Raw genomic sequence first — 17,144 nt, forward strand, 5'->3', positions numbered from 1 at the left:
CAGTTACTTTTTAATCATACCCCCATATAGTCCCTTATAATGATACACAGGTGAAAACCCACTTTACAGGGTGGTACAACAAACTTATTTTGATTCCAATATCAAGGGGCCCATTCATATTGTCGGATTATATCAAGATTTAAAAGATTTAATCATTGAGAGGGTACCGTTTAGAAACAAAATGTCAGACAGCATGTCTAGTGATACATGAAACTGTGCCGTGTTTACATCCATTATCAAAGATGAAGGCCTACTACACAAGGGCTAAATCTTTTAATTCAGGCTCAGAATCGTACACTTAAGATGCAGTCTACATGCACTAATAGAAAGCAAATGCAAAAAAAACTAGAAATACCACCTCGCAGTTGTATGCCTCCACCAACCAGTAGCCAGTTTGGATATAAAATGTCACTTAATTTTATCCTAATAGACATTTGTGTGAAACTTTGTCATAATTAGCGTATGAATTCTTGAGTTATGGCCAAAAACGTGTTTTGTGAGGTCACAGTGACCTTGACCTTTGACCACCAAAATCTAATCAGTTCATCCTTGAGTCCAAGTGGACGTTTGTGCCAAATTTGAAGAAATTCCCTCAAGGCGTTCCTGAGAAATCGCGTTCACAAGTGAATGGGATGGACGTGAGGTCACAGTGACCTTGACCTTTGACCACCAAACTCTAATCAGTACATCCTTGAGTCCAAGTGGACGTGTGTGCCAAATGTGAAGAAATTCCCTCAAGGCAAAAACGTGTTTTGTATTCCTTCAAGGCAGAAACGTGTTTTGTGCTGTCACAGCGACCTTGACCTTTGACTACCAAAATCTAATCAGTTCATCCTTGAGTCCAAGTGGAGGTATGTGCCAAATTTGAAGAAATTCCCTCAAGGCGTTCCTGAGATATCGCGTTCACGAGAATCGGGATGGACAGACAGATGGACAACCCAAACAAAAATTAAATTAAATAAACACTCTTAAACACAAATAGAAGTCCTCAGCAAGATACACCAGTCTTGCCCCCTTTCATTTCTCAAAAGTATTGCATGCTGGGAGCTTGTGAACATCTGCATACAGGTTATAGACCCGTGTTGCTTATTTACCAAAATTTCCAAAAGTGCCACCCAATTCTCACATGTAATGTCCATCACAAAAGATAAACATTACCAATATACCAGCAAAGTAGTCCTGGCAGAGAGACACAATACTTGTGATAGTGTGCCACTATTTCCATTTAAATAAACAGAACTCTTGCATTTCCTTGTGACTAAACTGACAGAACGCTTCCATAGTCATTTGCAAAAGAAGCTTAATTTTGTCAAGATGTTATGTATTGGCACAGGAATATCAGAGATAGCCTACGCTTATATATTAAATTTATTATATTATATATTAGCATATTACTGTTCTGTATTAAAGTATTTATGAAAAATGTTGACTAAAAATGACACTTCAGATTCTCAGGGTACCAAATGCCAGTGTAAACATTCATTTGTAGAAAAATATTTCTTTCAATGAAACATAATTTCTCTTCATGTTGTTGTAATGTAATGTAATGTTTTCCTCATAACGCCTCCTTGATCAGAGAAGCCAATCTCTTGAAAGCCTGAAAAAAAAAATCGAGATGGATATTTCATAATCTTATAGAAAACAACTTTGGAAATAAAAATTGGCAAATACAGAATGTGCGTGCATTTGTTGTACCTCATCAATCTGCTGGGGAGTGGACAATGAGAAGGCAGCTCGTACATACGGGCAGGGGACTGAGCTGTCAATGTTGAATACTCCTCCAGGGACCAACAGCACCTGAAGAGAAAGGGATGGAAAATAAAGCGATCACTATTATTGCACATTGCATATATGTAAGAGCACATTTATTTGTCATTATTACAATCCAAATGTATACAAATAAAATACACAACAGGAAAATATTTGCTTGCATCTTTCAGGACATACAGTCAGGCTGAAACTTAAATGTAACATAAGTAGGTGTGCTGCTCATTCTGTATATTGGTTCTGTAACATTAAAAATCTAAATTTACTTTGCACTTAAGTTTATGACAAATTATTAAGTTTATGGCAAATTAATAAGTGGGTCACAGGTTTCCTGTATCCCTTGGTCAAGAGCTTATATCTGATGCACTTTTTAACACTCTAACCAAATCAAGTGAATTGTTAAGAACTACATTCTCTTGGTATCAGAAGCTTTCTGGAAAAGAAAAAGATAAGTAAAAACCCCACATTAATCGGCAGAATGGATCATTGTGCTCCTTGTCCTTTGAGACGGCAATGCACCAATCAGCGTGGGTGAGGGGTGGACTTGTGTGGGAAAGAAATGCAGCTCACTACTTGAATGGCAGTAGGGGCATAATGGTTGATTTCCATATATTCCCACAGTCTGCATTCAAATTCAACTTCATTGAGCCTGATGCCCTCAGTGCAAATTCTAGTAAACACACACACAGACACGAATGGGGGGACCACAGGTTCCATCTCCCCTTTTTAAAAGCACTGTTCTGTACAGAATCAAGACAGTTTTGCTCACAGAACTGATTCTTAAATGACTAAAAATGGTTGATCCCAATTAGAAACCATACAGTATGAAGCCAATTTTGACATTTGACAGGAATTAATGGTCAAAAGAAGTGGAATGTAAACATAAGTGGAGTATTCCACAGACACCGTTGAACTCAAATCAATGAATGGATCACAATTAAATGGGGTGAAATGAAATTGGTCCAATCTTATTTAGGCCTAGCACTCATTCTTACAAATGAGATATTCCCTCAAAACGTATGTAAAGTGGCTTGAGTTTACACACAAATCTGAGCTTGAATGAGCTCAGAGTTTGTAAAGTGAAATAAATGAGCAAATTTGCAAATTCATGCAAATTACTGCATGTCAGGAAGTGTGACAGAGTGAACCAATTCCTACACAGACAAGCATACATCAACGGCCAAATACAAACATAAGGACCCAATTAGGCTACTGTGTAGAAAAATAGCTTATGGATAAACAGACCACTAGCTCCACTGCTTGTCTGAAGGTAGGACCAAAAGAAAAAAAGTTGTTGCGCAACTTTCAGTGCTTGTGTTGTTTATGCCCATGTAGCAAAGGTCACAGTGGTCCTGCTTTTTTTTTTTTTTTTTTTTACTGAGAAAGATGGAAATTATTTCCCAGTAATCACCAGCCCAGGCCGGTCATTGGGTTAGTGTAGTGTAAGAGTTTTTTGTGTGCTTTCTTTTGAGGGGGGGGGGGTGTGACTGCGTAGGCCATTTACCTCTTTCTCCAAAGCCTTCTCCATGATGAGCTGCTGGGTGTCTGCGATGCCCTTCAGCCGGATCCAGAGGAACATGCCTGCCGCTGGGGCATGCCACTCTGCCACATCTGAGAGAAGTTACCGTGTTAAACGCAATTTAGCTTCGCTGCCTGCTGCACACTGCAGAGAGCTACCACAGGCAGTTCAGACTGCCCACTTTTACAGGGGAATGATGTCTTGTTGGCACTGTGACAGCTCCGCCGCGGACTGATCGTTGGCATCATAGCGCGTGACAGACCTTGTGTGTCTGGAATCGGGCATTAGCAAGGGACACCATTTCACACATCAGTTATAGGTGAAGGCTAACCTTTGAGCCATCTGTCTGCAGAGGAGAGCATCGCATCTCGCTGGTTTCTGTAAAATTCCACCACACTGTGAAGAGGGGGGGGGGGGCAAAGAGAAAGAAAAATGTTACTTTTCAACTCTTTTGATTTCCTGTCAGAGAGAAAATTTTGTTCTGGTGTTGTGTGGCTTGCGTAATAATGGCATAAAGCTCTGTATGCTTTTGTTTACAAAGACTGAGGAGCTGTGACAGTAGGTAGGAGGGAAGCACAGAAACAACTCTTCAAAAACAATAAAGCAGGAATTGTGAAAAACACTACAGCAAACACACAGGAGGAAACATCGTCAACTAACATCACTCTACTGGCCGAACAATTCCACCAATACAGATGCTGCTATATTCAGAGAATCTGATTGGCTTATTGATCGAGGTGACTCACCCATCGATGTGGTTCAGAAAGCCCTCTTGTCCCCACCCATGCAACAGCTGGGAAATGATGAGCTAGAACAAGAGGCGAACAAAATCTATCCAAGCTCTTTGAACCCACCTACATACAGACGTGGTTTCACTTGAAACACTTGAACCCATAGCTTTCTTTTTTGAAGAATTTAAGTATAGCATTTATACATTTTTCTTCAGTCATTTTATTTATTTGACTGGTTAACATCAATTTTTTAAAATATTACTTAAATCCTTCAAGCTATTTTATAGCCAGGCAGGACCACCGGGTGAAATTCCCAGGCCTGGGACAGTAATATTTATAACAGCTCACAGACCATTGGGCCCCTCTCCTCCTCCAGGGCACAAGACCTGGTTGCCCCACGCCCTTGTAACCTAGGATGAGACCCTAGATGTAGGTGACTTGAACATATGAAAAGGGACCGTTTCATACCTTATTCAAAGCTATACCTCCAAAATGAAGAAACGGTCCTGCCAGAGGTTATTTACGGGTGACTCTTTCAGGACAAAGTCAAACCCCTGGCTCAAAACTTCCTAATTACCCTTCCTGCCCTGCTGCTACTGAGCCATTGCCTTGAGAAACAAATCTCTGTGTCTGCTGTGCAATTTGAGGCCGTGAGGTTGTTTGGAGATCAAAGCTTTCCACCTCTTTCCTCTGCACTGACTGACAGAGCTTGTGCTGCTACCTCTGCTGTGCATTTCCGCTCAGTACCAGCCACTGCAGTGAGCTTGTGCATCTCCACAGCACCCTGATCCCAATAACCCCCCCCCCCATCCCCCCCAGCTCTGGGGAGGGGGGGGGGTGCAGATCTATCATCTCCCGTTCCTGCCAAGGGTGGCATATCTATTGCTGACTTGCCCCGGCGCAATTCATTTTTCAGCTCGTGTCTATTCAGCATTTGTGCGTTTTTCTTGCCGTATCTCGGACTGAACGCCCGGAAGCGCCCCCGCCCGTGTCCCTGTGGCGGGAGTAATTACGGCTCTGCCGCGCTTTCCCATCCATCTGCCGGGAGCGTCAGGCGTGGCTGTCGCCTACCGTGTGTGATTAAGTCTTCAGGGTGTTTGTACAGGCCCTGCCTCTCTCCGTCTTCATCTGCCGGAACATTCTCTGTGGCCGTGCGTGTCTACAACCACAACTGCTACATCTCTACTGCTTATTACAGTGTTCACGGACTTAACAGACAGTGCTGCTCCTCTGCTGGCATTGCCTCAACTGTTTAACATTTTGCAAGATCACAGAAAACAAACAAAGGCCTGAATAACCGGATGTTAATATCATATGGGGTTTCAGTCACAACGACAACACCCATAACAAACAAGGTAGAGAAAATCCAGTTACGGGCTGCATTCTGTGGTTAGTTTGGTGGTGACAGCAATTTCTCCACTCCTGATAGAGGTTGTTGGAGGGGGGGCGGGGACCGGAGACGCTGGCTCACCTGTGTGAAGGTGCTGGTGTGCATGGTGGAAGCCTGGATGTGCAGGACCACTCTGTCCACAAGGGGCTTGGGCCCTGTCACAAACCCAATCCTAAGGCTGCAGACACAAACAGACCAGGAGTCATGAGTTCATCTGGACAGCTGCAAATGCTTTTGAAAAAGGCAGTGGCATGGGGACGCTACACAACAGGGCAAAAGAATTCAAAAAGACAGAGAACTACGGAAAAAAAAATTAAGCTCGCCTGGTATGAAATTATACCAATGATCTTTTAAACAATAGAAATGCTTTTGTAATGCCGTTTAGTAAAATGAAAAACTGAACAGTAATCTTTCCAGCAGCTTTAGCAAGGCAGGGTTAAAGAGCACCTAAGTGGGCAGAGCTTTGGTTACCGACTACACAAAAACAAAATGAGTTGGGCAGGTCCAGGGCAGGTATAGTACACCACATTAAATAGAACCCTACAGCCGTGGGAAGGAGAGACTCTTTTATACAAAGCGTGCTGTTCTCACACAGGGCCCTTCTGCTCATTATGAGTAATGACGCTGGATTTAAAGATCCCCTGTCCTCTGAGATGCTCCTTTCTGCTGGCTGGGTGGCCCAGGGCCAGGACCAGGCATGCCCAGAGCAGGGGGGGGGGAGCTGGTGTGGGAGCAGTCATGTGTTAATTCAAACAGGAAAAACAACAGTTATGAGCACTGTGTGTCCCGTCTCTGGGGTTATTCTTCTGTCTGGTGCACACTGCATTTACAGTCACGATAGCAGGATGGAATAAAGGGCACTAAAACCTGGAAAAACAAGATGGCTCTAGGTGGCTGATGACTAATAAATCTTCTCTAGTTTGTTTATGGTTGTCCTCTCCGTTTCCCTTTATTAAGACTTAAAAATGCTGAAATGATACGGACCACATGCTTAAAAAAATGCTTGCTGCAACACTGGAATTGGGCATTGACCAACCAAGCGTACATGTACTATTTGATTGATTGGCCACATGCATAAAATGCATACAACCAGGGTGATGAGACATAAGACATAACACAGTAAATAAGCATCAAACAATCCTCTTAGCACATACTTAGAAATTATTAACAACAATACCTCATATTGTTTTTTTTCTGAGACTCCACCCAAAGACAAAGACAACAAGCTGATCCCTTATGAATTTTTACGCACCCAGATGACAGGATCTTTGAGAAGGAGTCTGTCCGGATGATTCGCCCATCCACATCCATGGACAGAAATGTAGGAGCCCAGGGCTACCACAGGGAAGAGACCCAAGTGTTCAGGATGTAAATCGAGTCAGTGACTGGGCCGTACGCACATACCTCCATGCTTATTTCCCATACAGAGACGGTAGAGACAAATTAAAGGTTTCTACAAGATCTGGAAGTATAAAAAAATATTGAAAAACAGACGACAATGACAGTGGCAAATTAAAGGAAAAACCAGAATAAATGAGTAGAGAAATGATTATTTATCCTACGATTAACCATTTCTATACTGATGGGAGTGGTCTTTTCCAGGATGACAATGCCCCCATCCACAGTGCACGAAAGGATATAAACATTATGTGAATCATATGCTATGGCATTTGCAGTCACCAGATCCCAACCCAATTGAACAGCTATAGCAGATTTTGGACCGACGTGTTAGACAACGCTCTCCATCGCCATCATCAAAACACCAAATGAGGGAATATCTTTTGGAAGAATGTGTTCCTTCCCTCCAGTAGAGTACCAGAGATTTCTAGAATCCATGCCAATGTGCATTGAAGCTGTTCTGGCAGCTTGTGGTGACCCAACACCTTATGTTGATTTTTCCTTTAATATGTCACCCATGCCTTCTCAGTGGCTTTCTCTCACCCAATCAGAACTCTCATCCACAAACAACAAACCATCAGTCTGCTTTATCAATTTCTATTTTTTAGCAGAACTTTGAAAAGTACTATTTTGTTGCATCATATACTTTTTGCTTCCAAACCCTCAATCAAATCACCTCAAACTTCTGTAAAAACTGCATTCAGTCAAACCACTGCAGCACAATAAAACACACACAGTGCTTCGTTGCAAACAAAGAATTAATGCTGTCAACAGTAATAAACAATTATTACAAAAATATTTTAAAAAATACAATCTAAAACTAGTGCGGGGACAGAATACATTTACCTTTTGAAACTGCAGAAAGTAGTAGGGATCATCCTCAATTATAAGGAGGTCATATTCTCTGGCAAGCTTTCAAAACATAACAAAGACAATGCATTGGGCAGCAGGTTACATGTGCACATCATATATGTGTATACCTAAACCCTTCAACCCATTCATCAGTCAGTGTGCATGTGTCAGTGCGTGTACACCACAAGACATTTACCTGGTAGACCTCCCTCTTACGCTCAGTGGTCATTGATGCTCCGGTAGGGTTGCCCCCATTGGGGATGGTGTAGAGGACTCTGGGAACTGTGCTGCCTGGTTTTTTGGCATCTGCTGGGTCCCACCTGGACAGGACGTCCCTCAAGGCTCCCGGGATCATTCCGTACTGATCACTCAATACATTAATGATATTGCAGCCTAATGGCTGAAGCTGAGGACAGATGATTCAGAAGCAGAATTATGGCAGAGGGCAGTGATGATGGGCTTCAGCATCTTCAGTCCTCTGACCTTGAAGTTAGACTTTCTTGAAAAATAAAGTCTAAAGTTACAGAATGTATACAGCATTTTCATTTGTCTTCTCAAAGAGAATTGTTTAATGCCATGCTCGGGATGTCTCTGTTTGCACTTTCTGAAATACATGTTTAATGTCCCAGTAGAATAGAGTATCTTCTTTAAAGAAGAGTATCTTTTTTCTTAAAGGCAGCTGTTGGAAGCTGACCGACTTGTCACTTTAAACCAAACATCTTGGATGTGAGTAATGTCCTCTTTATCTCCACAAATACTGCACACGGGATTTCATTACATTACATTACATTACAGGCATTTAGCAGACGCTCTTATCCAGAGCGACTTACACAACTTTCAATTTCAAAATTGAAAGCTTTGATATGTTCCTGAAATAATATTCCCTTGACATTTAAGACATTCTGCAATGACCTTCTTAATAGATAATAACACTGCAGCTACTGGTGAAATGATGACATTCAGTAATGGCAATTTCTATTAAAAACTGAAAAAGCCAGCTATGTAACTTCTTTTTTTTTTTTTTTTAAACAAACAAATATCAAAGCGTGCAATTTAAAAGGGATTAAAAGTTGAGAAACTGGAGAGGCTGCTTACTGCCGCCAGAGTCCCAGAATACGTGGGTGCGTCTAGAAGGACGTTGTCTCCAGGATTAACCAGCATCTCAAAAATCTGTGGGACAAACAGGAAGGAATAGAACAGCAGAAGAGATAAACAATATTATGGACAGCAGGCAATAAAGGTGGTGTAGGAACTATAGTGCTAGAGCCCTCTGGGCCTTTTTCCCTCATCTCCAGTTCCAACAGTAAAGTGAGACCTTGTATACATAGGGAAAAGAACATACACATTTTATCACATAGGCCTGAACAGATGTATAGGTATAAAAAAATTATTAAAAATGAAGAAAGCACATTTGTAGAAGCTGTACCTTGCACAGGCCTTCCTGACTGCCTGTGGTCACACACATCTCCATTTGCCCTGCCTCCACGCTGTAGGAGGCTGTTGGGGGACTGTGGAGATTCCTCTGAAGGTCCTTCATCCAAGATATGAGTTCTGGTATCCTGAGGAGGAATAAGGCAGCGGTAAATAGCAGATAAAGCAGCAGGATAAGACCAATGCCAGAGGGGGAGTGTCATCCGTAGATTATATCCAATAATAAGCACCTGGTTTGAAATGACAGATACGGTGCATGAGAAAAATAAATGTGCATTTCCTTCCCTTTGAGTCCTTTTCTTCCAAATTTTCTAAGAAGTACAATTTGAAGGAAATTAATTAAATGGTTGTCAGTTCTTCATAGATATTTTTGGGTAAAGCTCCTCTCTGTACCAAGCAAATACAAAATAATAAGTACAGTGATGGTGAAACCATGTTGCAATCTGGATAAGTCATTAAATGAAGACACACCTCATGTGATACCTTCAGTGAAAGGAGTTCCCCAGTGTCCTGGTCTGCAGGACATTATCATTATGTGTGTGGTACACATTATTATTATCATCATCATCATCAGGCAGGTCCTGGTCTGAAGCTGGACTCACCCACAAGAGCCAGAGTACTGGAGGGCTCTTTTCATTGTCGTCTCATCAAACACAACGCTGGCACCATTCTTCATTTTGATGGTGGCAGACTGAAAGGGGAAGGTGTTGGGGTTGGGGGATCCCGCCGCCAGTGAGATCAGAGTTGGGGGAGAACGCTGCTGAAGTTCAGCTTCACAGGGAAAAGATATTACAAAAAGGCAAAATTGTTATGGAATTGTAATGTAAAGGCAAAGAACCCTAATTCATGGGCAATCTCCCTGAATGGCAGAAGAAACTCCCACAGTAGCCTACACTGTATTGTGTTTCAATGCCATTTTATTTCATTTTAGAAACACAAAACATAATTTTATCACATGTGCATTACACTGTATAGCAAGGCTAAGTCAAAAAAGGAACAAAATAGCATCTTTCCCAACAATGGAATCATTCTCTAGATGGCGCAGTTAAAATGTGAGCGCTCATAAAATAACCAGGCAGCCTACTGTTAAAAAACTTAACTAAAACCAGTAACAAAATGAATTATTAACTCAAATGCTGTGTCTCAGCTTACTTAATATGCGAATAGGAGACGGCTTCCTTGCAGCACTCACAGCGGTCAAAAACCGGGAGTAATTCATGATAGCCTATAACAAGAGACAAATATCAAAGATAATGACGTTACCACAACAGCTACACGAGGACCAAATCACCATTAAACAGGAAAACCGGAGATTCGTCTATGCACGGCATTGAGAAAAGAAAGCTAATAACCGAGCTAGTATCTGCATGGTGCCATTTCGAATATAGTCAGTCTGGTTAGCGTGTTGGCACTATGCACAGCAATAAGGCAACACTATTTTAAACAATATTTGAGACATTTAACACAATTGCAAAAATATTCACATACAAACACAACTGTTTGGATACGTTTCTATAAAGCAATCAAATAGTCTCAAACATTTGAGTAGTAAAGTAATACTTGACCGGCAGTGTCAGCTGCGCCGAGGGGTGTGAAGCTTGGAAACACAGTGAAGCGAGCAAAAAAGTTCGCAAAAACCTTTCAGGAAGACTCAAGTCAATTGGCAACATACATAGATTAAATATAAACTAGTCAACATAGTTAAACAATATTAAACCATAGTGTTAGGATGCTAACTTCGGACACTGACCTTGCTTGGAAGCATATTCATGCAAGTGCCGATGGATTGTGTATTTCTTTCATCGACTTAACATATGAATACTACTGGTGTAAAAACGTCATTGGCCACAATGCCCTGCGACTTTACAGTCAAGGCTAGGCTAACTGATTGGTAACAAGCGTTGCAAGCATCGATTGTTTGAATTGGCATAATTTCGGTGAGGTTTGCTAAATAATGTAAATAAAAGTGCCTGCAACAAACTGGCACGATACTGGCTAGCATAGCAGGTAGCTAATTGCAGTATCCTTCATTCAACTTGGTTTGCTGATGAATTTTAACTTATTGGGACAGGTACTAGCCAGCTCGCTTGCCAGTTTTGTCGGTTTTTTGTATTAACGATAAATTGAATTCAGGACACCTACCGTTAGTTAAATTACATTTTCGCCACTGGACTGCAGAGAACCTGCTACTTGTAGACTACTGCGGCCGAGAGAGTGTTAGCTAATATTCAGCGCAGCGGATAAACACCGCCAGGCAAATATCCAGTGTGAAGCGCAGTTTATCTGTTGCAGTGATGTAGCTTCCCACAGTATTGCCACACTTTTCGTCGAGTTTCGTGTTTGGACACAGGTGTCAATGGGGAAGAAGAAAGACATGATTCATCCAAGATTTCTTTCAGGTGAGAAGATTTTTTGCCGATTGGCTGTAGGTCGTTAAGTGAATCTTAAACTACGCTAGGCCGCGCTCAAAGCCTGGGTTCTCGAGTTGTTTTCATCTCAAACATGGGCGAAACACGACATGCTTGTTATCCGTAGGGGGAATGGAGTGTACTTTGTATGTAGCATGCTAGCATTCGCACACCATTGTAATTAATTTGCCATGAAAATTACCACTGCGACAAAAGCTAAAGTTAGCGCTTGTGTTATTGCCAAAAAGCATGTTATCTGATGACACTACCGAGGCAACATTATCGGTAGCATTGCTTATATTGTAAACTGAAGTGATTAATTGTTTGTATGCCACCTATTAGCTCCATAGGGGAACATAAATCAATTAATTAATTAGAGGAAAACGTTGGACAGGGCTGGATATAGGTAACTAGTTAGATGTAATGACTAAGTTATGCAAGTTAAAAGTAAGACTGTTTTTTGGGTCTGTGCTGCGGCCCTAAAGCTCGATTTATGGACAGGGCAATTTGGAGTATGTGACATTAATGCAGTTCTTGAGCCATCTTGGTTATTTTTGCACATACCCAATGTTATTTCTTGGAGGTTTTTGAAATAATGTTATTAAGCGTGTTTTACATTTTTTATATAGCCATGTGGGCCCCTACTTATTCTCATTGATTAAAAAAACGCTGGGATGTTCCTTGTTCATACCAGTGTGGGAAATGTGTCAGTACGTCCATTTGTAATTAGACAGGTTCTCCCATTTAGATGAACACTTATTTTTTGTAAGAGATGAGTCTGACACGAGAAGTAGCGAGTTCACCTTTTCTTCCCCGTTCTCAGTAGATGGGGACTTGTCCGGTGGACATAATGCACACAAAAAGAAGCACAAGAAACACAAAAAACACAAGAAGAAGCATCACCGGGACGATGGGGGACACGGGTTCTCCTCGGAGGCGCTGGAGTCGGACTCTGGGATCATCATCAAGCCCCAGCTGAAGCTCAAGATCAAACTGGGCGGGCAGACTCTGGGCACAAAGAGGTTAGTCTGGGCCACAGAGAGGCTGATTTACTGAGGTTTTTTTGGCTGAGTGCAATAGCAAAAATCCAACTTAATTTATGATATTATGAGTTCAGATGTCTTATTTCTTGGGCAGGTACCTAAACCATAACCATTTTGTCATGAAGACTGAAGTTAGTGTGTACTGAGCGGTAATTTCAGTTGAATGGTCTTTTATTTGACTGGGGTTTTGACTCAGGGCCTGAGTTAAGGGTGGCATTATGAGGTTAGGGACCAGGGAGCCCCTGGGTTGGGCAATGTAATTGGACCTTTGAGCCAAGGTCCTTGAATAAGGATTTTGCTATGAAGTATACAGGTCTCTAAATGGAGAGCTGGTAAGAATGGCAGGCTAAGCATGTCTCCCCCAAATAACGCTGTCTGTTATTTGAACAATGTATTTGGAGGTTGGCTAGCGCTCCTCAGGTTTAAAACCTAATCGAATGGACCGGGTCCGGGATGTCAGACCGCTAGATGCCGTGAATTGAGGTTAGTGGTCAGAAAGCAGATTGGTAATAAACTGCGCTAGCGTGCACTCCCCCTGCCTGCTGCTCTCGGCCCTGTGAACTCACCGTTTCTTTTTCCTTGTGCTCGGGCAGCGTTCCGACGTTCACGGTAGTCCCCGAGGTTCCGCGATCCCCCTCGCCTCTGATGATCGTGGACGACGACGATGACGACGACGAGCCCACGGAGGGAGTCCCCATTGAGCAGTACAGGGCCTGGCTTGGTGAGTGCACCGCAGGAGCACACGCCCCTCTGCTGTCACCCAGAAAAACTACCGGCAGTCCTGAGCCGTGCTAAGCTTGCTGGTGAACTTGGGTGGGGGAAACTTAGATTTATAAAGCTTGCATTAATTCTGCATGGTCCTTAGCCAAGTAGGACAGATATAATTGACGTTTTGACATCCCCTGATGCAGTGATAACTGGGTGTTCCTGCTTGCTTACTGTGTATGAGCTGTTTTGGCAGTAATTGTCATTTTTTGGGGACATCCTAACTACTAGGGTACCTCATACCCCATTGTTTAAATAAAGATATTGAATTTGTACAAGTAATACAAACAGGTCAGAACTTTGATGGGGAAATGAAGGATATGTGGGGGGGGGGTGGATTTTTCTAGATGAGGACAGCAACCTGGACCCCTCCCCACTCCCTGACATGGACGCAGATTCCTTCCTCGGGCCCCCCATGGACGAGGAGGAGAAATGGCTGGACGCCCTGGAGAAGGGGGAGCTGGACGACAACGGGGAGCTGAAGAAAGAGATTGATGAGTCGCTGCTCACAGTCAGACAGGTAAACCTGAGTTGCTGCTCACAGTCAGACTGGTAAACCAGAGTCACTGCTCACAGTCAGACTGATAAACCTGTTTACTGTGAGAGCGGTGGGGGTGGCAGTGTGTTACAGACCAGCTTATAGTGGGAGTTTTATGAGATGGCTGTGTCCTATACTCTTAAGAGGTTTACTGTGGGAATAGTGTACAGGCAGTGCATGAGACTGGTAAACCAGTTTACAGTGGAAACCAGTGTATAAGACTGGTAAACCAGTTTACAGTGGAAACCAGTGTATAAGACTGGTAAACCAGTTTACTGTGGAAACCAGTGTATAAGACTGGTAAACCGGTTTACTGTGGAAGTGGTGAAGGACATTGTGTGGAAGACCATTAAAATACTAGACAGTGGAAGTGTCGAAGGCAGTGTTGTACATTGTAATGAAAGAAATGGAACTGAGACCAGGCATGTTGAATCCTGGGTAAAAAAGCAGTTGAGTCTTTTGAGAGCATCGCCCGTATTATATTACCCGACCCGCCCTGCATGGAGAGTCGCACTACGGTGAAGGAAGTGTGCTTCTCATTACAGGGTGGAGCAGTGCCGTTGTGCCCTCGAGTAAATCTCTTCACCTGCCTGCACCAGACATCCATTATTGATAATGGAAATCAGAAAATAAAAATGTTGATATTCAGGTCTACAAACAGGTTAAGTGAAAAATTCAGGACTGTGAGCAGTCCTCTCTGACAGACCTAGCATAAATTACACCCTTCTCTCAATTCATGCCCTCTTTTGTCTAGTTAGCACCGTTTTCCTGCCAGAGGCTAATTGGAGGTGTTTTCCCAGTTCAAAAGTGTATAATCGTTTAGGAAGTGTTGCTTCAGAAATTTTGGTGACACCTGCCAACACTTTTAACTGTTCTGACAGAACTCACGTTGGTGGTGTTGGTAAAAACATTTGACATAGTAGTTTCAAAGAGAATATTATTCTGATATGATCCTTTGTATTTAGGAGATGCTAAGAGAAAGACAATGTATCTTCACTAAAAAATATTGGAATTGGCATTGCACTGAATGTTGGTAGTTCTGCAGAAAGACTTGAATTTTGTAGGAAGTAGAAAAAATGAATCTGCCAGCATCCTGTCGCTTCAGAAAGCCTGTGTGTGTCTGTACATTTGCAGAAGTCCTGCGTGTGTGTGTACATTTGCATAACCCTGTGTGCGCCAGTACATTTGCAGAAGGCTTGCGTGTGTCTGTACATTTCCAGAATGACTGCGTGTGTCTGTGTACATTTGCATAACCCTGTGTGTGTGTGTACATTTGCAGAAAGCCTGCGTGTGTGTGTACATTTGCATAACCCTGTGTGTGTGTGTACATTTGCCGAAGGCTTGCGTGTGCGTGTACATTTGCAGAAGGCTTGCGTGTGCTTGTACATTTCCAGAAAGACTGTGTGTGTCTGTGTACATTTGCAGAAGGCTTGCGTGTGCTTGTACATTTCCAGAAAGACTGTGTGTGTCTGTGTACATTTGCAGAAAGCCTGTGCGTGTGTACATTTGCAAAAGCCTGCATGTGTCTGTAGATTTGCAGAAAGCCTGCGTGTGTCTGTACATTTGCAGAAAGCCTGCATGTGTCTCTGTACATTTGCAGAAAGCCCTCCTGCACAAGCAGCAGACCCAGCCCCTGCTGGAGCTGCCCATGGGCTATAAGGAGAAGGAGATGACGGAGGAGATGATGCAGAAGAGGGAGGAGAGGGCCCGCAAGCGGCGCCTCCAGGCCGCCAAGAAGGCCGAGGAGAACAAGAAGCAGACCATCGAGAGGCTCACCAAGACCAGCAAGGCCAAGGTGAAGAGCATGAGGGAGCGCAAGTCCAAGCAGGCGCAGTGTCCCATGGTCCGCTTCTCCGACTCCTTCCAGGGCGCCGCCATCTCCTTCCCCCTGGGCGTGGCCTCCCCGAGCCCCGCGCCCCCACGCCTCCCGCCCACCCCGGTCAGCTGCGGCGTGTCGGGCTGCCTCAACCTCAAGAGGTACTCCTGCTCCAAGACCGGGACGCCCCTCTGCAGCCTGGAGTGCTACAGGAAGAACCTCATGGTTCAGAGCGTGGCCTGACCTGGACTCTCAACTGGTGCTTGTTCCTCCAGCCCCCGGTCTCCAAATGTGACAGTTTGGACCTGGAAGGCATTTTGTAACGAGCATATTAGACATGCTTTACTTCCATTCTATAGAACAGATAGTGAATATTTCTCCTGGGACTTTTTCAGTGCTAAACGTCCTACGGTTGGGTACATTAATGAAAGAATTATGTGGAAAAACAACAGTGGTAACAATGTGTAAATCAGTGAATTTGAGCTAAATTACACTGTATTTATTTATGTATAGCTGAATACGTAGCACGGCCTTCAGTGCTTCAGTAGATTATATGCAAATTAAAATAGTAAGCCTATTTTTGTAAAGGACTGTGAAATAAATGGCATTTTGAATTTACAGATTGCAGTTCATGGTAATGAGTTTTATTATTCATTGAATAATAGTGAATTAGAAGATTCAGAGAGAAGTAGTTCAGGTTTGACAGTGCTTGACGCGTTTGACTTGGTAAAGAAGTGCTTAGATCGTCTGAATGGTCCGTTCTCATCACCAGACTTTATTTTATTCCTCTTTATGGAGTGCTTGGTCAGTTATAGACCCATCCCATCGCAGCAACATGATCAGGGTTGTTCCTCTGAAGTGCATGCGGCCAGCTGTCATCTTCTCACAGTCAAAAAGCAGGGAAACTCAACTCTGGCCCTCGGGGCTAATGGTAGAACTGCTGGTTTTCTTTCCTCCCCTCTAATCAGGGGTAATGTGGTACAGTGGCTGCAGTGGTTGGCACCGTAGCTTCAGAAGATGGAGGGTCCACGTTCAGGGCTGAGTCCTGGCCGGCCTGGATCCTCTCTTCATGGAGCTTGCATGTTTTCCCAGGTTTCCTCTGGGTACAGTTCATATAGGATGGACCATCGTGCTCTTCCGCTTTATCAGGTTAAAAAAATGATCCATTGGTGCATTGCATTTGGTTCTCAAATGACAAAAAAAGATGATGAGGTCCCTCTCCAAAAAAAGTTCTTTAAAAAGAGTCACTTTGAAATTCCAACATGCTTTTAATATGCCAATGTGCTTTTAATCCCCCCCCCCCCATGTACATTAAATTTGGAACTGCAAAGTGACTCTTTAAATAACTTTTTCTTGTTTTCCTCTGGGTGCTCCAGTGTCCTCCCACAGCCCACAGACAGATGAAAGCTAACCTCCCTGGATAACTGGTACTTCTGCATAAATTAATGTGCAGTGTCCCTATCAAATAAAATACTTTGGCAAAGCA

General features: G+C 43.1%; 2 protein-coding genes across 9 annotated transcripts; one reads left to right on the forward strand and one right to left on the reverse strand.

Moving 5' to 3' along the window:
• Nucleotides 1-258: 258 nt before the first annotated feature.
• Nucleotides 259-11,372, reverse strand: aadat (aminoadipate aminotransferase). Of its 5 annotated transcripts, none has more exons than XM_064343707.1 (14): nt 11,231-11,372; nt 10,241-10,313; nt 9,691-9,859; nt 9,084-9,216; nt 8,753-8,827; nt 7,854-8,063; nt 7,652-7,717; nt 6,660-6,742; nt 5,489-5,585; nt 4,033-4,094; nt 3,618-3,682; nt 3,272-3,378; nt 1,696-1,797; nt 259-1,597 (listed from the first exon to the last, which is right to left on the reverse strand). In XM_064343707.1, exons 2-14 carry the CDS (start codon nt 10,305-10,307, stop codon nt 1,556-1,558), a joined length of 1,278 nt encoding a protein of 425 aa, XP_064199777.1. In that variant the 5' UTR covers nt 10,308-10,313; nt 11,231-11,372; the 3' UTR covers nt 259-1,555. The 5 variants fall into 5 exon arrangements, with proteins under 5 accessions (XP_064199777.1, XP_064199776.1, XP_064199780.1 ...); XM_064343706.1 differs by lacking the exon at nt 11,231-11,372 and adding an exon at nt 10,839-10,975; XM_064343710.1 differs by lacking the exon at nt 11,231-11,372 and adding an exon at nt 10,628-10,822.
• ino80b (INO80 complex subunit B) lies at nt 11,352-16,276 on the forward strand. Of its 4 annotated transcripts, none has more exons than XM_064343715.1 (5): nt 11,352-11,487; nt 12,320-12,518; nt 13,133-13,260; nt 13,652-13,824; nt 15,443-16,276. In XM_064343715.1, the coding sequence occupies exons 1-5, from the start codon at nt 11,445-11,447 to the stop codon at nt 15,899-15,901; spliced, it is 1,002 nt and encodes a 333-aa protein (XP_064199785.1). In that variant the 5' UTR covers nt 11,352-11,444; the 3' UTR covers nt 15,902-16,276. The 4 variants fall into 4 exon arrangements, with proteins under 4 accessions (XP_064199785.1, XP_064199786.1, XP_064199787.1 ...); XM_064343716.1 differs by having other exon boundaries at nt 12,323-12,518; XM_064343717.1 differs by lacking the exon at nt 11,352-11,487 and adding an exon at nt 11,874-12,008.
• Nucleotides 16,277-17,144: the final 868 nt, after the last annotated feature.

This window comes from Anguilla rostrata, chromosome 7 (assembly GCF_018555375.3).
Source record: "Anguilla rostrata isolate EN2019 chromosome 7, ASM1855537v3, whole genome shotgun sequence".
Taxonomy (NCBI): Eukaryota; Metazoa; Chordata; class Actinopteri; order Anguilliformes; family Anguillidae; genus Anguilla; species Anguilla rostrata.

What these genes read in the sequence shown, in the direction of transcription:
- aadat (XM_064343706.1), bottom strand. Translation starts at nt 10,859, where the DNA reads ATGAATATGCTTCCAAGCAAG. An exon ending in GTCAGGAAGGCCTGTGCAAG is followed by an intron (nt 8,828 to 9,083) that starts GTACAGCTTCTA and finishes TTTGTCCCACAG; the next exon opens with ATTTTTGAGATGCTGGTTAA. An exon ending in GTAAGAGGGAGGTCTACCAG is followed by an intron (nt 7,718 to 7,853) that starts GTAAATGTCTTG and finishes ATGTTTTGAAAG; the next exon opens with CTTGCCAGAGAATATGACCT.
- ino80b (XM_064343715.1), top strand. Translation starts at nt 11,445, where the DNA reads ATGGGGAAGAAGAAAGACATGATTCATCCAAGATTTCTTTCAG. An exon ending in TCATCCAAGATTTCTTTCAG is followed by an intron (nt 11,488 to 12,319) that starts GTGAGAAGATTT and finishes CCCCGTTCTCAG; the next exon opens with TAGATGGGGACTTGTCCGGT. An exon ending in CAGACTCTGGGCACAAAGAG is followed by an intron (nt 12,519 to 13,132) that starts GTTAGTCTGGGC and finishes GTGCTCGGGCAG; the next exon opens with CGTTCCGACGTTCACGGTAG.